The sequence below is a fragment of the Rhipicephalus microplus genome, chromosome 2 (assembly GCF_043290135.1).
Source record: "Rhipicephalus microplus isolate Deutch F79 chromosome 2, USDA_Rmic, whole genome shotgun sequence".
NCBI classification, from domain to species: domain Eukaryota; kingdom Metazoa; phylum Arthropoda; class Arachnida; order Ixodida; family Ixodidae; genus Rhipicephalus; species Rhipicephalus microplus.
In genome coordinates this window covers 298,839,740-298,865,920 of record NC_134701.1, presented here as the reverse complement: position 1 = coordinate 298,865,920, position 26,181 = coordinate 298,839,740, and the positions used below count along the sequence as shown (strand labels likewise).

The window sequence follows — 26,181 nt, the reverse complement described above, 5'->3', positions numbered from 1 at the left end:
CGCTCGCTCGCCAATTCGAGACCCCACAACGTGTCTCGGTATGTGGCGCAGCAATGCATTTTTTTGCCATTACGCCAAGCGCTGCAGATCCCGCCAACTTTTGCAGCCGATAGTACGTTCCGCAATGCTTCCCCACTCGCTGTTGCCTGGCTCGTACTAATGGCATTGTCAATGCAGGTGCATGTGTGACCTCTGGGCGGCTAGTGCAAATGTGGAGGAGAACGTGTGCTGCAGGGAAGTGGGAGAAGTTGTTGCAAAGGGGAATGACGACAGCATCTCATAGCACGCGTATTTCTCAAGTATTTGGCTGAATCCCGGAGTCCTTAAGGCAGCGTACTACACTCTTTGGGAGCTCGGCATGCGAATCGAAGTGTCGCATTTTTTTCAGTCCATGCTCTTGCAGCCAAGCACCGCACATGGATAAATAAAAGCCATCGCAAAACACTCAGAGCTAGCTCACATTTGCGTTACGAGCTGCGGTAGCTAACTCGCAAGCGGGCGCATGCACAGGGGCGACACAATGCACAACAAGAAGCAGTGCGAACAGCTGCTTGCAGACTAATTGGAAGTCGCAGGCTTTTGCTCGACCAGTCACAGCATATTTTTGTGGTGCATCACAGATATTCATACGGTTTGCATGCAGAGGCCCGAAAGTCCCAGAGAAAAGAGGGATCGTTTCCTAGGATTTGTGGTGCGCCGGTGGCTCGTAGCACTGCCATGTCTAGAATCGTTCATCACAATGGCATTCTGCGCGCAATGCACGTATGTACTTAAAATGTATAAAAAATATTGGGGGTGGTTTAGGGGCCCTTTCTAGGAGGGGCTTCCTGTTGCCGGCCAAGATCGCTACCTGCAGCACTGTCTCGTAGGTGTTTTCCTGATTAGCACCTACTGTCTCCCATTTCCTGAGCACTGTGAGTGGGTATGTCCGGTTTCATTGACTAGGTATGCGGTTTCATTGACTAGGTAGATGGCCATTTTTATGGACGCCTCCTTAGTGACGGCAGACAATTCCACCGGGGTCGAGCGGTTGGTACCCTTGTGGTGATGGGAAATAAGGCTTTGTAGCAGAAGTGTGTGGCCTGTGCAACTGGCTCCGGTGGTAGGACGGCTGTATTGCTGCGAGGTGCAATGACTAGTAATATATCACCGACAGGGGGCGGGTGTGAAACCCGCCCCCATCGTTACTCTGGGCTGAATCCTGACAGGCCAGCCGTATTGACAGTTGGCTAGAAAACAATGTCTCGCTGATCTGTAGGAAGTGGCTTGTACTAAAACAGCCTCCAGTAACGCTTCAGTGAGGCCATTAGCTACCTTTGCCAGCTCTGTGAGACTGACAAACTGCCTACACTTCACCAAATCTTGGAGTTGCAGGTCTGTTTTTCGCAACACACGGCCAACATTTTCCAATTCTGGCATTTCCCCGCCAATTCGGTCGTGGTATGCCGCGATCATGTTGATGAACTCTTTCAAGTTTTCTTCCAGGCGATGAGTGCAGGCTCAAGTTCTTGTTTCAGGTGTTGCTTCGCGTCAATAGAAGAAAGCTCCACAACAAACGACGTCTTAAAGTGATCTCATAGAGAGAAGAACTTGACAAAGTGCAACCACAACTTCATGTAACTCTCCAGAGTAGCAGGCACATTGTGACTAAGCCTTTTATCAGCCTTAACACCAGTCACCATGCAAAAGGTTTTCAGCTGGTCCAGGAATTTCTCGGGTTATTGCGTGTCCCATGAACCTCGATGGCTAACTTCCTGAAGACCGCGGAGCACAGTCACCTGCCAGTCGGAATTCCGCCGCCTTTTTGGGGGCTGTGATGAATCTTTGTCTGACAGCCGCCGCTTTTGCTCACGCTGTATGGGGGAGCTATTTGTGTGCCCCGATGATGTTGAAGAAGCTTCTCTGGCATATTCACAACGTCCTTTTTTGTTGCCATGTCAAGCCCTGATTGCTAGACTCTACTTGACGATCCACAACCACGTTCACTGCACACCCTTATTTCCCCAACTCTTCTTCTCATACCAGTGTCTCCCGCCTCCCATATTTATGCACCCACATGTGCGCCATCTCAACACTTGGGCCATCTCGTATTTTTGCCGCTAACCACACACAGCCTTCGACCCGTTCCCAACGCATGTGCACTCCTCACTCCATTCCATCTCTCAAAGTACAGTGATCAGTCGGACTTTGAAGTACCAAGAGATAAACAGGTTCTGAGGAAGGTCGACGAGGAGACATGTGATGACTGACTATAGAGAATGAGCCATCAGCACTACTGTCGATGTGCGGTAAATCATTGAGCCGGAGCATGTGAAAGGTGAGTATGAAAGGTATGTCACGCAGACCAGTGTGACAAGGCTCAGCTATGAAGTTGTTTGTTATCAACATCCACGTTGCTCGTTTACAAAAGTGACGTCTCAATCACTTCTTGTTCTTCCTGACGTCAAACATTCTGGCATTGCTGTTTTTGTACATAATAAATTTAGAAAGTTTGAGCAAAGTGCTCTTGCATGGAGGTTGAATTGAACCACCACATGCTTGCTCCGTGATGACTTTTGTCACCCACCAGTGTTACTATGATTGAGTGTATCCAACAAGCTCTGATATAGCTGAACAAAAGCATGACAACAAGCGGCGACTCATCAACTTGCACATCAATGAAGTGGTTTGTCTTTCCCATAAAACAGCAGCACTACATTGCTTTTGTGGCTCTTGTTCATAAGGCTTTGTAGTAAATAAGTAAAACGGTGTCGCCGGCAATTTTTTTTAGGTGTTTGACCTTTCACTCCACAGCAGTTATTCGACATCGCTTTAGGATTCAGCCACCACACGTATGATAAACGTTGCTAATTTTACTACGAAAATGTGAACTAGCCCAAAACACACAGTGGCCATCTGTTTACTTTTCCGAGAGTATTGCGCAAGTTGAAAGTTCACAACCTATGGCAACTCTGTTGGTGCACACTAGGTGTGTACAGGTACACTACAGCAAAGCACTAACAATCAAATTTGATAAATGAGTCATACTAAATTAAATATTTCTTAATATAACGGTATGCAAGATTGCAGGGCACAAACAATCCCCGCAGGGGCGCCTGCGCAAGTAGGCGTTTGGTGTGTAGCGACACCACGGACCCGAGCTAACGGGGGAGTTTTGACTCCCTCCCACGCCTAGCCGTGCGTGGCTTTGCCGTGTCCGGGGAAAAGGGGATCCTGGGGGTTGAGCCGACGCTGGGTGATTGGACCTTTAAGGCCCCCCGGCAGAGGCAACACACCCCTTTGGCCCCGGCTTCACGTAGACGGCACCCCTGGGCTGACCCACCCAGGGGAAATCAGCAGTCGCCTTTTCCTATCTCTCTCTCCCTATATCTTCGTCTTTTGTTCTCACTTTACATCTTTCCTGTCTTCTCCTCACTTCATTTTACTTCCAATTTTTCCTGGCGGTAAGGGTTAACCTTGTGTGGCTATCCAAACTAGGGTAAACCATATTGGGTTATAGTAACTGCGTACTGCTGGCGTTGCGCAGGCATGCCCACATGCTCTGCCACGTCCCCTTGTTGGACTCCGTGGTGAGTGGTAGGCGCCGTTACCGAAAAATACACATTTTCCCATGGGATCCTCGACCCCCTCTCTAACTGATCGTGCCTCGAAAAGGGCACGCACCGATGCAACTTCACTACTTTGGTCGAAAAACAGAGAAACTTTCCCCAAATACCATGTCCTCCACTGCGAACAATCATCTACAAAAGCTAGAGCAATCTCACCATTCCTTGTGGCCAAGTGCTTAAGAGAGACCATCGGAACCGGTTATAAGGCCACGAAGATGGCAAGTGGTGATCTGCTTCTTGAATTAAAAGACAAAGAACAGTACAATAAACTCTCGCACCTTGTAGCCTTTGGTAACATCCCCGTCTCGGTGAGCGCACATCGTACCATGAATACAGTGAAGGGCGTGGTATCGGACGAAGATTTGATGACGCTGAGTGAAGAAGAGCTTCTTGATGGATGGAAGGACCAAGGTGTGATACATGTCCAGCGCACCAAAATCAGACGTAACAACAATGAAATAGCAACAAAGCACTTGATACTCACCTTCAATTCAACCACTTTACCTGAAACTCTCGAAACTGGCTATGTAAAACTCCATGTCCGACCTTTCATTCCAAACCCGAGGCGTTGTTTCAAATGCCAGCGATTTGGTCATGCATCCCAGAGCTGCCGAAGGCAGCTGATCTGTGCTAAGTGTGGCACAACCGGCCACAGTGCTGATGAATGTAGACATGATGAGGTCCTCTGTGCTAACTGCGAAGGTAGTCACCCTGCATACTCCAGAGCGTGCCCAGCCTGGAAAAAAGAAAAAGAAATAATAGCTATAAAAGTAAAGGAAAATATCACATTCAGGGAAGCAAGACAACGGATGTCGTTAACATTGGCACTAAAAACACCTTTCGCCGAAGTGGTGCAACGAGGCACCACAAAGGCCCTTGGCAGTTGCCCGGACCGCGCCTAGCGTGCAGAGGCCAACGCCACAAGCCCCTACGGCGGGAGCAGCCAGCGCTGCCCTGCCCACATTCACCCTGTCCACACCAGTGGTCTCTACAAGCTCTGGCAGCAGCCAGGGCAATCACGAGGCCAAGGGGGCTTCATCAACCCCCAGCTCGGTTGGGACAAAGACTTCGTCGATCGAGGCGAAGTCTAAGCGACGCACAGATCGCTCTTTAGAGCGGGTGTCCAGTGCCTCGCAAGAGGCTATGGACACCAGTTCAAGCCAAACGGCGCAGGAAGCGCCGAAGGAGCGGCGAGCTTCGCTCGACCGCCCCAAAAAGGATAGAACGCCGATTACAGGGCCTGACAAAGGCCCTGTAAAATGAGTTAATCCCCGTCTTCTTTGCACACAGCACTTTTTCCTTTTTTATTTCCACAATGGACAAAATCATACAGTGGAACGTAAGGGGAATGCTTAGAAATTTAGATGACATCCAAGAGCTTCTGTGTAAGTTTAACGCGAAAGTGCTATGTGTGCAAGAAACGCACTTAACTCCTAAGCACAAGGACTTTCTACGACAATATATTATTTTCCGAAAAGACCGGGAGGATCCTGTCGTACCATCTGGCGGTGTAGCCATTATAGTCGATCGTAGTATAGCATGCCAGCATTTGAAGCTCCAAACGGCCCTGGAAGCAGTGGCCATTCGAGCTGTACTTTTTAACAAACTCATTACCATATGTTCTGTGTACATACCACCGCATCAACAGCTACACAGACGTGATCTGGAATCATAATAGATGAACTCCCAGAGCCATTTCTGGTTCTAGGTGATTTTAATGCACACAATGTCCTGTGGGGCGATGCTCACTGTGATGCGCGAGGACGTCTCATTGAGCAGCTCCTTTTCTCTTCTAGTTTATGTCTTTTAAATATGAAGGAGCCTACATATTTTAGCCTTGCAAACAACACATACTCCTCCATAGATCTTAGCATTTCATCACCGTCCCTTTTACCTGTTTTTAAGTGGAACGTTCTTAAAAACCCTTATGGGAGTGATCACTTCCCAATCATCCTGAGTGCGCCGAACAAAGATAAACTACCCCCGCAGGTTCCTCGATGGAAGATTGACTCAGCTGACTGGGAAGGGTATAGAACTCTTACACACATGACATGGACTGAGCTGTCTGCCCTGACCATAGATGACGCTGTCACGTATTTTACAGCTTTTATACTTGATGCCGCATCTAAATGTATTGCAAAAACGAGTGGCATGTGTTCTAAACGGCGAGTCCCATGGTGGAACGACGCATGCAGGAAAGCGCGGACCACTCAGAACAAAGCATGGGCGTTGCTTCGCGATTCCCCTACAGCAGAAAACCTGGAAAATTTCAAGCGGGTCAAATCGCAGGCAAGGAGAACGCGTCGACAAGCTAGACGAGAGAGCTGGACAAAGTTTATATCGAGTATCAACTCGTACACAGACGAGGGAAAAGTGTGGAATAAGATAAAGAAAATTAAGGGCCAACAAACGTATTCTCTTCCACTAGTTAATAGCCTCGGGGAAAGCTTGGAGGATCAAGCCAACTTTCTTGGCACACATTTCGAACACATATCGTGCTCCTCAAACTACTCCGAATCCTTTCAGAATTACAAGGCACGAACAGAAAAACAAAAGTTAGAAAGAAAGTCCGCAAGAAATGAGGCATATAATGCACCATTCTGCTTAGCAGAACTGCGAACAGCACTCAGCTGCTGTAATACATCTACCCCAGGTTCTGACAACGTAATGTGCTGAAGGAACTACCCTCCGAAACTAAAGAAACCCTCCTCTCTCTTTATAATCGCATATGGTTTTCCGGTGTGATCCCCTCCTCCTGGAAGGAGGCTGTTATAATTCCAATTTTGAAGCAGGGAAAAGATCCCTCTACTGTATCAAGTTACAGACCTATAGCGTTAACAAGCTGCCTCTGCAAGCTATTTGAAAAAATGATCAATTGCCGCTTACTCCACTACTTAGAAACAAACAAATTGCTCGACCCATACCAATGTGGGTTTCGAGAGGGTAGATCCACCACCGACCATCTGGTGCGTATCGAGGCACAGATCCGAGACGCTTTCGCCCACAAACAATACTTCCTCTATGTGTTTCTCGATATCGAGAAGGCCTACGACACAACATGGCGTTTCGGCATTTCAAGAGACTTGTCTCACCTGGGTGTGCGCGGTAGAATGCTTTCCATAATCGAGAGTTACTTGTCCAATCGGAAATTCCGTGTCCGTGTGGGCAGTATTCTCTCCCAAACATTTGTGCAAGAAACGGGAGTACCACAAGGTGGTGTACTTAGTTGTACACTTTTTATTATCAAAATGAATTCCTTGCACCTGTCCATCCCCCGCAACATGTTCTATTCCACATATGTCGATGACGTCCAGCTTGGCTTTAAGTCATGCAACCTAGCAATGTGTGAGCGGCAGGTTCAGTTAGGTTTAAACAAGGTGTCCAAATGGGCAGAGGAAAACGGATTCCGGCTGAACCCAGAAAAAAGTACCTGTGTCTTGTTCTCCCGAAAGAGAGGCGTGCACTCAGAACCTGACATTGAACTGAACGGTCAACGTCTGTCTGTCAATGCGCAGCATAAATTCTTAGGCTTAATCTTGGACAACAAGTTGACCTTCGTACCGCACATCAAGTATTTAAAAACAAAATGTTTAAAAGCCATGAATGTTATAAAAGTGTTGTCACGTACTACGTGGGGTAGTGATAGGCAATGCCTCATGAACCTCTATAAAAGCCTCATTCGCACCCGCTTAGATTATGGGGCCGTTGTCTATGGGTCTGCTACTCAAAGTGCCTTGAAGATGCTGGACCCCGTGCACCATTTGGGCATCCGCCTTTCTACGGGTGCTTTTCGCACCAGCCCCGTAGAAAGCCTTTATGTTGAGTCGAATGAGTGGTCGCTTCATCTGCAAAGAACCTACATGTCCTTTGTATACTTTCTTAAGGTGAAAGCAGACAAGAGGCACCCCTCCTACTCTACTATTAATGACTTGTCGAGCTCCATTCTTTTTCAAAACAGGCCTTCATTGAGGCAGCCCTTCTCAGTTCGCCTGAAGGGTCTAGCTGAGGACACTGGAGTGTCACTCGAACACAGTTTAATGGCTCCTGTAGCATACCCGCCACCGTGGCAGTGGCAGACTATAGACTGCGATGTGTCTTTTGCACATGCGCCCATTACCCATATCCATTGCCCAAACATGCGCCCATTGCCCATATCCGAACATACTTTTTGGAACTTCAACACAAATACACACGTCCTGAGTTCTTCACAGATGCTTCCAAGACTAACTCCTCTGTGTCCTACGCTGCTGTCGGCCCATCCTTTTCGGATGCTGGCCCTCTACATCCACGCACAAGTATCTTCACAGCGGAAGCTTACGCGATACTTGTGGCAGCTAAACACATCAAACAATTACAAATACAAAAAGCAGTAATTTATACAGACTCCCTCAGTGTGGTAACGGCTCTGCACAGTCTTAAAAAACAAAAAAACCCGGTCCTTGTCTCACTTTACTCCATTTTGTGCACACTCTACACACTCAAACAACATGTTGTAGTGTGCTGGGTGCCAGGTCACCGTGAGATCCAAGGCAACGTGAGGGCGGATCAGCTCGCTGCATCCGTCCATGAGAGCACCGCCATTACATCCATATCAATCCCGGCCCTTGATCTTAAGCCGTCTCTCAAACGAAACCTCAGGGACTACTGGCAGAGCAAGTGGGATACACACACACAAAACAAACTACACGTTATTAAGCCACACCTTGGTCATTGGCTGCCCGTATCGAAATCGCGTCATACAGAGGTAACACTAACAAGACTCAGGATAGGACATACATACACGACACACACACATCTTTTGTCCGGTGGTGATCCACCATTGTGTGATAAATGTGGTGAGGCATTAACAGTTCTTCACGTTTTAATCCAATGTAAACAATTAGACACTCTTAGAAGACAACACTTTCCATTACCCTACCGACAACATATACCTTTACACCCTGCAATGTTCGTCGGTAGGGAACCGCTTTTTAGTCACAAATCATTGTTAGCATTTTTTAAAGAAATTCATAGTTTTCATATCATATACCCGGGCATCCCGTAGCATGACCTCTCCAGAGAGGTTTTTGCTGCGCTGATTACACAAGAAAGCACGTGCCTCACGGCCCTTGGACGCAAGGGTATGAACGTGTGAGGCACTTGTGCTAATGCCATACATATCCACCATCGTCTTTTATTATCACCAACTTTTGTCATCTATTCACACCACACACACATTTCACGGCATAGTCATGATTTTATTACTTGTATGTTTTTACCCACCTTACCGCGAGGATTTTTATGGCCCTTATACAGCCGCTAATCACAATCATCGTCCACACTCCATGTCCCATGAATTGGCGCTCTTTGGCCATCAAATGGCCCTTGCGCCAAAAAAACACCATATATCATCATCATCATCAGCAGGGCACAAACAAAGCATCAAAATGGCCCCATTATAGTGTTCATACATTTTGGTTTCACGTTCGTGCTGTGCTTATCTTTCATTTTCAAGCTTTTGTAGCTGGCCACAATTGCCCTAATTATCTTGTATTTAGTAAAATCTGTCTGAAATAGTGAGCATACAGCCTCATATGAGTGATGCATATATTTATGGGACCAAATGACATGTCCGCATTACCCGTATTTTCTAGTTAATGAGAGTAAACTTTCTAAGCTATTACTGTACTATACTCCATCTCAAAAACTACTTTGCGGTGCTGGCTACCAGGCCTATAACAAGCCTCGCACTTGCACAGCAAAACTGTTTCATATGTACTTAAAAATAAGTCGCAAGCAATCAAGCAAAGGTAAGTATAGGAGATGTTGTTTGAAGTTATTAGGGTATAAATGTGAAAAAATTTAACTTTGTGAAAGGTTAACTTGCAGGTGGCAGGGACTATCTGTTGCTCTACTTGCAATCGGTAGAGCGTCAGGCACGTTCAGTGATGGTGATTCGAATCATGCAAGCGGGAAGTTTCTTTTTGTTCAGTTTAACTTTGTTCAGATTTATATCATAATTGCCACAAGTAACATGTTCTGTGCTCTCCTTCTATTGGTTGTCTGGTAGTTCTCTTTAGGTAGGTATGAAACTATGTTTTGCTGAGCAAGCACAAGGCTTGCTATATGACTGGTAGCATTGGCAACACTGCAAAGTAGTTGCTGAGATGAAGTATAGTACAGTAAAAGCTTGTAAAGTTGACTCTCATTTATTAGGAAATATGGGTAAAGTGGACTTGTCACCTAGTTTTATAAATATATGCGTCGCTCATATGAGACCAGATGCTCGCTACTTCAGACGGATTTTTCAGACTGTTATTTCAGTGTGGAGCAGTAGTGAATCGTGTGGGGTGCTCGGAATATTACAATAGACACAACTGCATTGCTGTGTGGGCCATGGACATGAGACTGTGAATAATCGTACATTGTTTGCCCAGTGCTTAGCAAGGAATGTTACATTTGTGCTATGCAGGCGATACTTGTGAAGCAGCTGTGGACGAGTGTGCCCAGCAGCCCTGTGCTGCTGAGCGCCACTGTGTGCCTGATGCATCTCTCCTGGGCTACAGTTGCCAGTGCCCGTCTGGACGAAGTGGGCCCCAGTGCGATGTCCACTGTCAGGAGCCCACCTGTTATGAAGGTGAGATGATGTCCAGTCTACAACCCCAGGGGATGCTCTCCTTAATGTGCGGCGATAGAACTGAAGGATTATAAGCTACTTTGCAGATGCACCACAGACGGCATCTTGAGCTGCAGGCATATACAGTTATGAGCAACAGTAGTGCTAGGTGCAATGATGATGTCATTGTGCGATTTCCATGCTAAAAATGTGTGCCATACTCAACTAATTTTTATCAAAGTCAAGGTTTTTGTTTTAACAGTGAAGTAGTGTTTAGTTGACCCTTCGTCAAGTGCTATCGTATCACTCAGCAGAGCTCAGTAGCGTGCTGAGTTGAATCTGAGTGGTGCTGGTAGAGAAAGTGAGGCTGGAAAGGCCTGTGTTTTGCTAATAGTGGTGAAAGAAAAGCTCACTCGGAGGGGCAGAAGTCATTGTACACGTGCTCGGATGAAGAGGAAATGTGCAGGCAACAACATTGACAAGTGCTGCTGACTGGTTGAGTTGTTGCTTGATAAAATGGTATAGCTTTAAAACAGCTCAGTTTGAGCATGAAGAAAGATGGTATACAGGCAAGAAGGGGAAAAAAACAGAGAGTATGAGCGTTAACTTCCAACTTTTGGAAGTTAGTGCTCATACTGTTGTCTTTTTGACCATACAGCATCTTTTCTTCACACTCAAACTGAGCTGCGCTAAAGCAATATCATTTGATCAGGCAACACCTCAGCACCTTTCTTGGCCAGGTGGGCTTGTCATGAATGGCAGCGGCACTTGAAATGATGCTTATATTCTAGTGCAGCATTAACAGTAAGAAGCAGTGGGAAGGTGCAATCACCATATTCTTGCCACATAGCTTAGCACAGTGTCGAATACAAAGCAATTACAGTGCAGGTCATTTGCAACAAAACCACTTGTAGTGCAGGACCGGTTGCAGCACACTCTTTTTCGACTCCTGTTTACTCTCTCATAGAACCCCATGCATGAAAATGATTAAAACAAGATGCTAATCACAATAAAAGCAAAAGGCAAGATGTTTGGGCTCCCGTACGGGAGCCTTGCTAACAAATGACAAATGAAAACTATTTGCTACCGAAAAGCGAAAGCTGATGATTACACCTAGACTGCTGTTCGGCATGTTGTCGTGGGAAGTTTGTCGAAGACAACATGAAGATCAAGCATCGAAAAAAATCACACTCAACATTCGAACCAATAGCAGCATGCATGATACTGTGCTTGCACTTGCAGCTGCAGATAAATGATGACAAAAGCTCGCCAGCTTTTGTAAGTCCACGCACTAGCAGCAAAGGCAAAAGCTCGCATCATAATCCCATAAAACTTCAAAATTATGGGCAAGGTAGCAAACGAAATATCCGTAGCTAGTGCAATAACGACAATGCTTTTTTTGACAGAAAACTCAAAGTGCAATGGTGCTGTGGTGTGCTTGGTAAAAATGTATTGCACGTTGTAGTGTATACAAATCCCGAATTGTTATGGCAACTAGCGCGAGTCCAGTCTTAGTGAGCCCCAGGACACGCGTTAACTGTCGCCGTGGCAAGAACACGGTACTGCTCAAGGTAGCAACACCAAAAACCCAGTACAGAGTCCGTTGCAGCAGGGACAGTGGAAAAGTAAATGGGCTTACCCACGCCAAGAGTGAGAAGTACTACGCAGGCTGTCGCGAGCACGTCTACGTGGGCAAATGTAATTCACGATGACTCTAGGACAAAGGGCTCGGTCGCTCGAACGAAATCAAAAGCAAAAACGCTGCTCGCGTTGGCTTCAAGAGATACGGGTCGACGTAATATGACCACACTAGGACACCGCACTGCTCTTCGTCCCAGTGTTCGAAGAGGGGGGGGGGGGGGGGGCGACAAAAGGTAAGCATGCACTGCGGGCGCAAGGCGTCGTTGACGAAGTTCCAAGAGCTCCAAACAAAAGGAGTCGGCGAACGGAAAAGAAATGCGTTCTCTGTTAACATAATTTCTGTCGGAACAAAATGTTCTGAGAGATTCCGCACGTGGCATCACAGTCGACATTCGCTACCAGGTGAGAGGGGTTAATACTCACTCCCGCTCTCCCGCTTTGACAGATCGCAAAGGGGAAGAGTCATGTCAGGGCACGGAAACAGCAGAAATAGGTGGCAAAGCCCGCGGGCTAGCCTCAATTCTCACAATGTGCCCCGCATAGCACACGCAGCCAGCAAGCGGCCAGCAACTGGCTTGCCAGTGCTGGTGTAAAGACTTCTCCGTCACCTAGAAGGCCTAGGCAATCGCCCTCCTCTCACTCAACAAGCCTGCGCATTGCTATCATAGTCCTCTTTTTTTTTTCCTCCTCTTTTTTTTCATTCCACCCCTGGTTCGTTCTCTCTGCGTTCCAGCTCCTCAGTAACAACCTTGTCACTCGCTCCCTAACCACGCCCTCAGCGCACTTCCTTTGAGAAATGCACTCGCTATTACGTTTGTCACGAAGATTTTCCATCAACCACATTATAGGTGGTCTTTCATCTTGGGAAACTGCACAACAAGCAGTACGAGTATACATAGCGTTAAAACTGATAGTTTGACAGAAATCTGTTTTGTCAGGAACAAACATGAATATAAAACACGATGCTGACCACAATAAAAGCAAAAGGAAAGACATTTCGACCTTGTTTCCAAATGAAATATTTCTCATTTGTCGTATATTAGCGACGCTCCTGTATGGGGGCCAAAGCATCTTGCTTTTTTCTTTTATTGTGCGGAGCGTCTTGTTTTAATATTCTCTCAAATCGTCTTGGTGAGTATAATACTATTGGCAACATTGTATTTGGGGTATATTGTATGTGTTTTGTTGTTTCGTGTGTGCTATGTTCTCACACTGTGTTGGCTTGTTTTACATGTTAATAAGTGCCGTGTGCTTGTATGCTCAACGGTATCCATGTATTCCGAGAGCAGTGGCTTGTTTGGACCCCACTATGTATATTCTTGTATCAAGGTTAAAACCCACTCTGACTTCTCATTTCTACTGTGTTCAAATTAACAGGGTTCATGCAGGTCCTTGAAACCCTTGAAAACCCTTGAACTTGAAAAGTTTTTTTCAAGGCCTATAAAGTGCTGGAATTTCCGCAAGTTCTTGAAAATTCTTGAATTTCCTTTTTTTTACTTTTAATAAACATTTTCACACATTTTACAGACCATTATTTGTGGTGCCATAAATGAGCAGGTGGCATATGTAATGTGCCCATCATAAAATGATTGAGAACCTCAGTAGCTTCTGCGAGGAAGCGATACCATGCATTTTTAGTAACAACAATATCTGGTGTTTTACGTCACAAAACTAAGAGATGAATATGAGAGACCCTGTGGTAGAAGGCTCAGAAAAGGTTGACCATCTGGTGTTTTTTAACATGCACTGACATCACACACTGCGCGGGCCTCTACCATTTCGCTTTCATCGAAACGCAACCGCCGCAGCCTTGAATGAATTCACGACCATCAGGTCTGCAGCTGAGCACCGTAACGACTGCCCCACTGCAGTAGACAGCTCTGCGCATTTTAGGAAACTCACAAAAAGCGGGAGCAGGAGGATGCGAAAAAGATATGTTGCATTGAGGAGGAGGTCAGAATGTTCACAAAAATAAAAAGATACTAGATGTCACTGCTGTAGCAGACTCATATGTAAAAGCAAGACTCACCTAGTGACCTGATGTGCATTATCAAGCCGAACAGCTTTAGGAAGACTGCCAGCACCAAAAAGCAGGAGATAGTGAACATGAAAATTTAGATGATGCAGCAAGGAGTGGCATAACTGTTTCTTAGCTATGTCTATCTGAATAAAAGTTTGCATCTTGTGTCATACAGAAAGCGATTATCTATGCAACTCTAAGAAACTATGACTGAAAGTTCTCTAGAAAGAAAGTGTTACTATCGGAGCCATGTTTTCGATGTTTGCTCCAGCAAGGTTCTAGTTATTTCAAGCCTCCATCCTCCCCTTAAGATGCTTCAATTGAGTTTCTAACAGGCTATGTAGTCCTTGGAAATTCACACATGTAGCCTTAAAAGTCCTCGAAAGCCCATAATATAACTTTTCTAGTGCGCACAAAACACAAGACAAAAGAGACAGGCGAGCGCTAACCCTCGCCTAATTTATTTTGGAAACGAACAAAACTTAAAAGCACCTGGGAACCAGCATAGTACATGTGCAATTTATATGACACACGAACATAAAAAGGTAGGGCTAAACATAATTTTAAAACTGTACTCCCTATCTGTTGAGACCACCTAAGGTTGACTTATGGACTCATTTGCATTAAATAGCTGTAAAAAATAAATGGATAAATCAACCTTCGGTGGCTTTAACAGAAATGGAGTACAGTTTGTTAAATTGTGTTTAGCCCTATTTTTTTACATTCCCGTGTCTGACTTGCACATGTGCTATGCTGGTTCCCAGATACTTTGTTCCTTTCGAAATTAAATTAATTAAAAGTGAGCACTCGTCTTTCCCTTTCTTGTTCTGTGTGTGCTAGAGAAAGTTATATGGATACATACCAACTCACCCAGCTGTCAGTTGTATAGCAATACGTTCCTTGAAAACCCTTGAATTGCCCGCCGTGATGGTCTAGTGGCTAATTGTACTTTGCTGCTGACTCGCAGGTCGCGAGATCGAATCCCGCCTGCGGCGGCTGCATTTCTGGTGGAGGCCGAAATGTTGTAGGCCTGTATGCTCAGATTTGGGTGCATGTTAAAGAACCCCAGGTGGACAAAATTTCCGGAGCCCTCCACTACGGCATCTCTCATAATCATATGGTGGTTTTGGGACGTTAGCCCCCACATATTAAAAACCATTGAATTTTCATCTTGTAAACGTGCATGAACTCTGATTAAGTGAATTCGTATTTATTTCCCGAAGCTGAGTGATTGGTTTTGTTAGTGGATACTTTAGTGGTTTGAGCACCCATTTGAAATGTTGCTTGAGCCTGATAGTTTCATTGCTATAATGCACAAAAAGAAAAGTACTTTTGTTAAGTGTAAACATCTGTTTGAAGTTCTTCCTCATACTGTCATTTGTTTTTACTCAGCTTAATATCTTTTTGCATTATGAGACTGAAGCTGACGAACTCACCTGAATTTTCATTCCTGTAAGTGCTTGATGATGAAACCCTTCACTGATTATGACTGCTGCGAAGTCAGTGTTGTGCTCCTTGAAGTGCTTGTTCCATATTCTACCTCCCTTTGCAGAGAAGCGGCCCATCTCTTTTGGGGGCCAGAGCTACGCTCACTACGTGCTGTCACAATCACTGGATCGACGACTCTCTTTCTCGGTGATGTTGCGCACCCTGCACCCCGTGGGAACACTTCTGCACATCTCAGGACCACGGGACTATGCCATTCTTGAGGTTTTTTATTCCACACTTATCCATTACTTCTGGGCCTTAATTTTGCTGCAGCACCCTCTTGTAGAGGCAAATGAAGCATTCTTGGCATGTGATGAAAACCAAAGGGTGAGAAAATGAGACAGGACTGGTGCTACTTGCTTTTGTTTTGTCGCACATGGCTGGGTCAGCAGAGCTGGTGGTGGGCACCTGCAGCTAGGCTTTGGCCACTCCTTGCCAAGCTATGCTATACTATATGATTGCCATCTTCTCCCTTTAAAATCTCACACCTGCTTCCCTCCCCACCCCCAATCTACTATTTCTTTCCCTTTCTCAGTTCTGCCCTTCTACATACCAGCATTTTCTGTACTGCTATATTACTACATTATACAAGGATGTGCTATGCTCTGCTAGCGTACCTGGAAAGCCAAGTGGATTGTCCACTCGCCTTTTTATTGTGGGGACGACCATTTGAATCTCACCTTGCCAAAAATTTTCTTTCTCTCTCTCTCTGTACTCATGCATCCACCCACCAGACTTATTGCATCCGGTGAAGGATAAATCTGTGCATGTGTTCTGGCAGCAAAGCAGATGATCAGGAAAGTGCTTACTATAGTTCATGACACTGACAATCTACGACACACGGTCAGCCTCAAGCATAACTCTGCTGTAAAAGCTGTACTTTTTACAGATTCCTCAACTGCATTCAGTGTCACTATAACTTTGTGGTAATTCATGTTATAAACAAAAATCTTACTCGGACAGCATGTACCAATCTAGACCCAAGGTCGGCAAACATTTCCAGAATTATTGGTCCTACATTGGCCTTCAGAGTTTCGTTAAACCTAATAGGCATTGTTTCATTATAGACACTTTTCATAAATGTGCCACCTCCTGGTGATATTTTCGTCACTATCGATATTCCAAAGATTTCTGGAATAAAATTCATCATGTTTAGCGCAAGGGGGCGTGACTAGCACATGAATGCACTCGTGCCTTGCTTTGCCAACATAATGCAGTTGACTTGGGCATTGTAATAAGTGATTCTTCATCTGTGTGCACAAATTATTTGACATGGCTGAAACGAACGCTAGCCCATCCAGCTCAGACTTCAGTTACTGATAACAAGGAGTATCACTCATCAGAGCTAAAAGCGGCTGATGGGAACTTACATCCGCATGACTTACATCCGCATGACAACTCAAGCCATTCATCAGTCCGCCGGCGCTTACCGTCGCTTTTGCGGCAGAAGCGTCGGAAACGTGCCCTGCGCAGAGTTCGGGGCCAAGCCCCCGCTCAACGCATTTGCCCTCTCACAGTCCCCTTCGGGAACGAGAGGCGCGGCACGAACCGTGTCGTGCGCCAACTCCGGGGTCGTACCCTGGCGTTCCGCGCTCGTCGACTCGAAACCCCTGTGTGGATCGACCGGCACCACACGAAGAGGCACTACATCCTTTGGTCGCCTGCGCGACTCAGTTAGATGAAGCACAGAAGGCTCGTCTGTCGACACTGTTACGTCAGTATGACGAGCTCTTCACCGATCAACCTGGCTGCACCGATTTAGTGAGCCATGTGATCGAAACTGGTGACGCGCTTCCTTTGAAATGTAACCCCAAGCCTGTCAGTCTCGCCAAAAGGCAGATTATCGATGGGTTGCTAGATGACATGCTTGCGGCTGGCATAATGCCGCTCGTCTAGCTCCTGGGCGTCTCCAATTGTGCTGGTGCCTAAGAAAGATGGCAGTCATCGCCTGTGCGTCGACTATCGCCGTCTGAATGGAGTTACTCGTAAGGATGCCTATCCGCTCCCCATGGTGAACTCCATCGTAGGTAACCTGGGTGATGCACGGTACTTTACCACGCTTGACGCCTCTAAAGGTTACCTACAGGTCCGGATGGGTAACTGTGACCAGTGTAAAACTGCGTTCACGTCCCACAGAGGATTGTTCGAGTTTACTCAAATGTCCTTTGGTCTTTTCAATGCTCCTGCGACGTTTTAAAGACTCATGGACCGCGTCCTCGGGGAAGCAAAGTGGTCATACTGCATGTGCTACCTCGACGACATCGTGATTTATTCACGAACCTTCGACGAGCATTTGGCCCATGTTGCCGATGTACTCGAGGGGGTGAGGACCGCCGGGATGACATTAAACCCCGCTAAGGTCCAATTAGTGCAGACCCGTGTTCAGTTGTTCGGGTTTACGCTAAGCGAAGGCTCCGTAGAGCCAGATCGGGAGAAACTTCGAGCTATTCTCAATTTTCCCGTGCCCAAGAACGTACGTGGCCTTCACCGCTTTTTAGGAATGGTCAACTTTTATCGTTCCTTCATTTCGTCCTGTGCCCGACTGCAGGCGCCCTTGAACAAACTTTTGGGTAAGTCTGCTGAGTGGCAGTGGGGACTTGAGCAGCAGGAGGCGTTTTGCCGACTGTCTAACGCCATAGCGGAGACAGTGGGTCCCATTAGATCTGCGATCTAATGGGACCATTTCCCAGAAGTAAGCAGGGGTTCATTCACCTGATGGTAGTCGTTGATCACTTTTCGAAATGAATGGAACTTTTCCCACTTCGGAAGGTGACAGCGCGAGCGGTGCTTGAGAAGCTGCAGGAAGTGTTTTGCTGGTTGGGCTTCCCGGAAAGGCTCATCACTGACAGTGCTTCGTATTTCACCGCTCGGGTGTTTGGTGTCACGTGCCGTTCCCTCGGAATTGATCACTGCACCACTTCCCCCTACCATCCCCAGTTCAATTTGACGAAGCGCGTCAATCATACGCTCAAATCAAAGTTGGCGGCCTTTGCCGAAAGTCAAAAGGACTGGGCAGACCATTTGAGTTAGCTCGCGTTCGCTATTCGAACATCCGAGAGTCGCTCAACTGGTTCCTCGCCCGCCTTCTTAAATTTTGGAAGGGAGTTGGCAAATCCAGTGACCTGCGTCACTCAATGCCAGCTCGAGGACGAAGAGGCGCCGGCAGACTACTCTGCTTACGCGTCGGCACTTCGGGACAGGCTTTGTCGAGCTTTTTGCAAAGCAAGGCAAAGTTTGGCGTCAGCCAGGGCTCAGCAGAAGGCCCAATATGACCGCAAGCATCGCAACCTAGTTTTTGAGGTGGCCGATCTTGTCCTGAAGCACAACCACGCTCTTAGCGATGCCAGTAAGGGGGGGTTCTGAACCTCGCTCGCTCCTAAGTGGCTTGGTCCGTACCGAGTGGAGAAATCTTGCACTCCACTCGCGTACTTGCTAAAAGATCCCCATACGGGAAAACTCAGCCGTGCCCATATCGCAGACCTGAAACCCTTTGTATCAGGGTCTGACGAGCTCGCGCCAGAGCCCTGCGGCACTTGGCGCAAGCAACGGGGCACACCCGGAGCAGCGGACCGCATTCGGACCCCGCACCGGTATAATCTGAGGAAGCGGTCACCTTTGTGATTTCATGCCAGATGGGGGACTTCTCCGCAACCGGAGGCCCTCAGTTTACTGTCTAGCCTCAGTATAGGTTAGTATAGGTTAGCTTCTTTACGGCCTTTTCTCGTAAAGAAGTTGACCCCGCCCAGTCTGCTGTCAGAGTATTTTTTTTAAGTGTTACTGTGTATTTTATGTTTCTTTTGTCTAATGTTAAGTTTTTCTTTGTATTTTATGTTTTTATTTTCTGTTGGCCAGATGTTGAGTGTCATTTTGCTCTATTTTTACTTTTTTTCTGTGTTCATTTCGTCTACCGCGAAAGGAGCTGTGTGTGACCTTGAGTGTCGGTGCCGGGAGAGAGAGACAAAGGACGCTTTGCGCCTACGCTCGCGCAGCCATCGGCGGTGTGTGTGTGCGTGCTTCTGTGCGCGTGGAACTGTGTGACGCTTTCGTGCGTGCCCGTGAAGAGTGCGTCATGGCTTCCCCCCCATCGACGCGAACACTGGAGGTGGGGGGGGGCATTGACCCACTGACGTCAGACCATCTGGCTGTGCTCTGCTCTCGGCTGTCGCTGAAGAAGCCATGCTGCCTTTCCCAGTATGGCTTCTGCACGAGGCCAGCTGAAAGCAGCTATCGCCAGGGCGCCTCGCAGCCAATTTTGGTTCGGCCTCCCTGTTCACTGGAGAGGCCCGGCTCCCGCAACGTCCCAGCTCCGTCATCGAGCCAGAAATGCGGGGCCTCCAAACCACAACTGAGGCGGCGTTCGTCGGACTCGCAGCTAAACAAGAGCAGCAACGAGCCATTAGTGAGCCCCTTCCGTGCCTCTGACCTCACACTCGGGCATCACAACCAGGGGACACTGTCACGCCCTTCCGCGCAGTGGGCGCTATCCCGCTTCAGCACCATGAACACTAGTCCCACTTCCCTGTGTTCCCTTTCGCAATTGTTTTATAGTGCCTTGTGTTTATTTTGTTATTTATGTTTTTGTTTCTCCTTTGTCATCATTTTTTAGCAGCAGTAACAGGGCTGGACTGAGCTTAGCTGTCGCTCATAGCAGTGTCATTTTAACTGCATGGTTGACGTCCGGCTGCCTCTTGCAGACCGGTAAAGGGCATACTTAGAAGAGGGGGATGTGGGAATTGAGGCTAGCCCGCTCCCTTTGCACGGGCTTTGCCGCCTTTTCTGCCGTTCTCATGTCCCGACATGTCTGCCCTCTTTTGCTGTCTGCCGCGCTGGCAGAGCGTACTGACGTTTAACTCCCTCACCCGGTAGCGGATGTAGACTGTGGCACCGCGCGCGGGGTCTCTTGAGAGGTTTTCGCGCGCTGCGTCACTGGTAGGTGTTCTGTCGCTGCGTCAGGAGCGGACAGATACACTCCGGGACTGCGAACGGTGAGCCAAGCAATCTTTTCCGTCCGTCGACTCCCAACGCTCGGGGCTCGTCGGACTTCGCTGACGGCGCCTCGTGCCCGAGGCGAACGCTCATCTTTTGTTGCCCCACTGCGTACGCATGACCGAAGGGCGGTACGGTGTCCTAGTGCGTGGCCTAGCTACGCCGACCCGTCTCCTTCCGAAGCCAGCGCGAGCGTCTTTGCCCTCGCTCGAGCAACCGGGCCTTGGTCTCGGTGTCTCCGTGGATCACCTTTACCACGGAGACGTGCTCATGGCACCCTGTGTAGTACTTTTATGCCCGTGGCGTGGATAAGCCTATTTGCTTTACCGCCGCGCCTTTGCAACGGGCTGTACTGCGTTAGGTGTTGCCACAATAAAGTGTTGCGACTTTGAGCAGTATCGTGTTCTCGCCACGGTGACGGTTACGCGTGCCCTTCGGCTCGCTAAGACCGGACCTAAGCTGGTGGCCGTACTCTTTCGGGACACGTACAATATAGAAAACTGTATTTTAATTTCCTGCTTACTTGGTTGTGCATAATGCCACGAGATGGCATCATCTTTGCAGACCAGGCCAAGTTTTTAGCTGCCACACTTGGGTAAAATGCTATTATTAAGTTTATTAATATTATTATTAAGTTTGTGGAGAAACTAAAACTTTTTAATGCTAAATGCGAAGCGTTTCTCAGTGAACTAAAGGTACTTTAAGTGTTTATATCTGTCTGTCTCTCTATCTATCTAGCCACCTCTGTCTTGTTGCTCATGTGATCACCTCTTAATCTTAATGTGACAAAAATTGGTATGAAAGAGGATCTGATAACATGGGGGGGGGGAGGAATGTCTGGTGATGACATGGCAATCCTGTCACTTCAAACCCTTTTTCTTAGACAGATCTGGCACATATCCATGTACCATAGGCTGCAATATGCAGGTGTACACCTCAGGTGATTGGCAGTTTTTACCTACCAAAGATAAGTGATGACAGATATTGGTAAATAAAACGCGAGTCATCAAGGGACACTAAAGAGAAGCAATGACTTGGTTTAGATTGATGAACTCCACTATCATTGATTCATTATTAGCATAGAAATTTAAGGCTGAAGTTTCATTTTAAAATTTCAAGCCGAAATCTCTGTGCGTGAGGTCAAAAATATCTGAATGTACTTTTTGTATCTTCGTCACATTGGCTCGATGAAAATTTCTCACTCCGTATGCTAGGTCTATGGCACCTACAGATGTCAATGTACTTCATCATCGGTTATAACTACATAGGACCTGGTAGATTCTTTCAAAATCTATGATGTTATGTTGCAGGAATCTCAAGGTGGTGTCTTGACCTGTATTTTATGTTTGTGGAATTTCTCACTTACTTGGCGTTGTGTCGCGGTAAAAATGATGTTTTAAGGATTGCAAAATCATGCTTTACTAATTCATGAAAAATAGTTTCGCTTTTTTATGTCTCTTCAAGAGAAAATGGATGTTGGCAGCGGTGACTCGATGAATGCAAAGAATAAAAATTAATATCCAAGCAGCAATTGAACCGAAGCATTCTGGGTGGCAGTCAGGTATTCTACCACAGAGTCATGCCAGGTCTTAAAAATGATTTGGAAAAAAATGCTATGTAGGCGTAATGTCAGTGAAACTTCAACAGTAGTTGCAGTGCTGGCTATCTAGTTTTGTAACAAAGCAATGAATGTTGGTTGCAGCCTTTGTTTCCCTTTTGTACCAGTCCAATGAGCATGGAACTTATATTACTGCGATTCAGCAGGTTTTGTCCAAACATTGCTCAACCATGGAAGAACATGCTAATGAAACTTGCGTATGATGTTGCTCCCTGTAGTAGTGGCTGAAATGCATAACCAGTGGCACAGGTCGTGAAAGAAACAAGTGTGCGCGGTGTGCTTAATCGACGCTTTTTGCCAAGAGCCCTGCTACTCTACAACCAATAAACTTCGCCTGGACCTTCTATGTGACGTGACAATCGGTGGACGTGCTAGGTAGCCCTCACAGATGTTACGGACCCCTCCTGAAAGCTGCACCACAAGCCCAGTGTCAGTTAACACCTTTGTGCATCGGGCCAGCTGCAGGATAAGGGGACTTCTCCCACAAGTCTACGTTCCTGTTTGCAGTACCTCAACCAGCATCATCATCATCATCATCAGCCTGACTACGTCCACTGCAGGACAAAGGCCTCTCATATGTTCCGCCAGTTAACCCGGTCCTGTGCTTGCTGCTGCCAATTTATACCCGCAAACTTCTTAATCTCATCTGCCCACCTAACCTTCTGTCTGCCCCTAACCCGCTTGCCTTCTCTGGGAATCCAGTTAGTTACCCTTAACGACCAGCGGTTATCCTGTCTACGTGCTACATGCCTGGCCCATGTCCATTTCTTCTTCTTGATTTCAGCTATGATATTCTTAACCCCCGTTTGTTCCCTAATCCACTCTGCTCTCTTTTTGTCTCTTAAGGTTACACCTACGATTTTTCTTTCCATTGCTCGCTGCGTCGTCCTCAATTTAAGCTGAACCCTCTTTGTAAGTCTCCAGTTTTCTGCTCCGTAGCTAAGTACCAGCAAGATAAAGCTGTTACATACCTCCCTCTTGAGGGATAGTGACAATCTACCTGTCATAATTTGAGAGTGCTTGCCAAATGTGCTCCACCCCATTTTTATTCTTCTAGTTACTTCAATCTCGTGGTTTGGCTCTGCCGTTATTACCTGCCCTAAGTAGACATAGTCTTTTGCAACTTGAAGTGCACTATTACCTATCTCGAAGAGCTGCTCTTTTCCGAGGTTGTTGTACATTACTTTAGTTTTCTGCAGATTCATTTTAAGACCTACCTTTCTGCTCTTCTTGTCTAACTCCATAATCGTGAGTTGCAATTCGTCCCCTGAGTTACTCAGCAATGCACTGTCATCGGCGAAGCGCAGGTTACTAAGATACTCTCCATTAACTCTTATCCCTAACTGTTCCCTTTCTAGGCTTCTGAAAACCTCCTGTAAGCACGCGGTAAATAGCATTGGGGAGATTGTGTCCCCCTGCCTTACACCCTTCTTGATTGGTATTCTGTTGCTTTCTTTATGAAGCACTATGGTAGCAGTTTATCCCCTGTAGATTTCTTCCAGGATGTTTATATATACTTCATCGACGCCCTGATTCCGCAGTGTCTGCATGACGGCTTATATTTCTACTGAATCGAACGCCTTCTCGTAATCTATGAAGGCTATGTATAGTGATTGGTTATATTCGGAGCATTTCTCTATTACTTGATTGATAGTATGAATGTGGTCGATTGTTGAGTAGCCTGTTCAAAATCCTGCTTGTTCCTTCGGTTGATTGAATTCTAATGTTTTCTTTACTCTGTTAGCAATTACTTTTGTAAATAGCTTGTATGCAGAGAGCAAGCTAATCGGCCTGTAATTCTTCAAGTCTTTGTCATCTCCTTTCTTATGTATTAAGATGATGTTAGCGTTCTTCCAAGACTCTGGTGTGAGGGTGGCCGAGAGAGGGCGTTACGTGACGGCGTCATCATCATCGGGACTTGGCCGAGAGAGGACACTACGTGACGGCGTCATCATCATCATTGGGACTGGAGTGGTGGAGGTTGCGTGTGTGGGGAAGGGGGAGTTCGGGCTGGTTGGAAAGAGTGGCAAGACGTAGGGGTGTGTGGTGTGCGAGTTAGGGTTAGCGCGTGACAAGTGGGGGCTCGTCCGGGATGGCTTCAGGCCCGACAACAGCAGCGGACGACATGCCTAGGCTCCAAGGTCTCGTTGAAGAGCTGTTGCTGGGCACCGACGGCTCCGCCATGGAGCGCGAACGAATCGCGGCGGTCGTGCGCGATCGAGTGATGGCGACGCCGCTGCCCACGGCTCCGCACGTGGGAGCATGGACTGGGGCCGCTAACACTGGCGCGGCCCCTCGGGCCACCGACGACTCTGCGCCTCGGCTCGCCGCTGCGCACCTCCCCCGCTACTCCGGTGCTAGAGACTTGCAGTCGCCGGAGGAGTTTCTCGAACGTTTGGAAAACTTCTGCCTCGTGACGGGGGTCGCCGCCGATAAGCGACTGACACACGTGGTACCGGCTGCCCTCGAGGGTGGCGCGAAGTTGTGGTGGCGGTTCGTGCGCGGGTTCGACTCGTGGGAGCAATTCACCGCCGCCTTCCGCTCCGAGTTCTCGTCGATTGACGCGAAGCGTCGCCTGAAGGCGGAGCTCGAACAGCGCACGCAGCACCCGGAAGAAAATTTGAAGAAGTTTATATATGCGATCGCTACTTTTTACGACCGCATCGGGGAAGAGGTCTCCGAAGCCGAGAAGGTGCAGCGCGCACTGAGGCAGATGCACCCTCAGTTGCAAGATTTGGCGGAGGGGCATGCCTACAACGACCTCGCCGAGTTGGTGAAGGCAGCCGACGGCCTAATGGAGCGGGCTTGGCGTCGCCTCCAGTACAGACCACCGCCACTTCCAAGCAACCAAGTAGCCAGAGATCTGGCGTTCCGCCCTAGCCAGGCCCCCGACCATCGCTCACTGCCGCAGCCGAACACTATGGCGACGGCGTCGTTCGCTTCGTTTGCTGCTGCCCCACCGGCACCGCCGACTTATCACTGGCCACTGCATCCAGCTGCGCTAGACCCGTCGTACTGCCGGGACCGACAGTACTCGTGCGACACAGCGCCTCCGTTCTCACCCTACGGGCCAGGACCGATGCCGCGGCAGGAGCCCGCGAGTGGAGCAATGCGTGTGCAGTGCCATCGCTGTGGTGGATTCGGCCACATATCTCGTAACTGTGCCACGGGTCGACGAATGGGGCCACCCGTTTGCTTCCGGTGCCAGCGATCGGGTCACCTGCAAGCACAGTGCCCGGGAAACCAGTGGCGGTAGGTGCTGCCCCGGCGGGCACCTACGGCAGTGCGCACCAAGTAGCGACCACAGCCGGTGGCAAAGAGCCCCTTATGGACGTCCGTATCGGGTCGTCGACGTTCAAGGCCCTGCTAGATACAGGCTCAAGTGTAAGCTTCTTCGGACCGCACGCCGCGGCGGCGGCCCAAGCTTCTGGAGCCAAACCCAAGGCAGACGTACGCGTGCTGCGTTTGGCATCAGGCTGGTCGCAGTCAATCATGTCTCTGAAGTGCCAGATCGAGTGGGCTGCCGGTTGCCGCAGACAGCAGTTTTTGTGCGTTTCTGACCTGTGCCGTGACGTTGTCCTTGGTAGGGATTTCCTGACGGTGAGTGGCATCTCTCTGCACGTGTCACTTGGTGGGTGGACTGTCGGCACAGAACCACAAAGAATTGTGCCGTTTGTCAAGGCCGCTAAGGAACAGCCAGAGGCAGTGGACGATTTTGGAGACAGTCTGCGCTGCATTTTTGCTGAGAGTGATGCCAGTGTGTGTGCCAGTGTGCCGGAGGCGACTGCAGCCTGCAATGTGATCATTTCCGGCCACTCGTCGGACCTAGACCCACGCATGAAAAACATTTTAGAAGAGTTCAGCGAAATCTTCACCACAACTCCGGGCTGCACAACCCTGGCAGAGCATCGCATAGACACGGGAGACAACCCACCTGTTCGATGCAAACTGCGACCAGTGAATTCCAAGAAGCAGGCCATCATGGACAACTGCATTCAAGACCTGCTGGCACAGAACCTCATCCGCCCTAGCCAAAGTCAGCATGCCAGTGCTCCAGTCCTGGTTGAGAAGAAGTCTGGTGGCTACCGCATGGCTGTGGATTACCGCCAGCTAAATGCACGCACTAAGGTGCCAGTCTACCCCATGCCGAGGACTGATTGGTTGCTGGCACAGCTGGGACGAGCCAGGTGGTTCTCAAGTTTTGATCTTTCACAGGGTTTTTTTC

The 26,181-nt window shown here is 48.0% G+C and overlaps 1 protein-coding gene across 7 annotated transcripts in view; it reads left to right on the top strand.

Annotated features, from left to right (window-relative positions):
* LOC119178697 (fat-like cadherin-related tumor suppressor homolog) overlaps nt 1-26,181 on the top strand; it is an 812,220-nt gene that overhangs the window by 630,632 nt on the left and 155,407 nt on the right. For all 7 annotated transcript variants that reach the window (XR_012888480.1, XM_075882464.1, XM_075882456.1 and 4 more), the window contains 2 exons: nt 10,060-10,224; nt 15,417-15,574. Coding sequence is in view for 6 of the 7 variants with exons in the window: in XM_075882464.1 (XP_075738579.1) it covers nt 10,060-10,224; nt 15,417-15,574 (323 nt within the window). In the remaining variant the exon portion in view is untranslated. The remainder of the gene's footprint in view (nt 1-10,059; nt 10,225-15,416; nt 15,575-26,181) is intronic.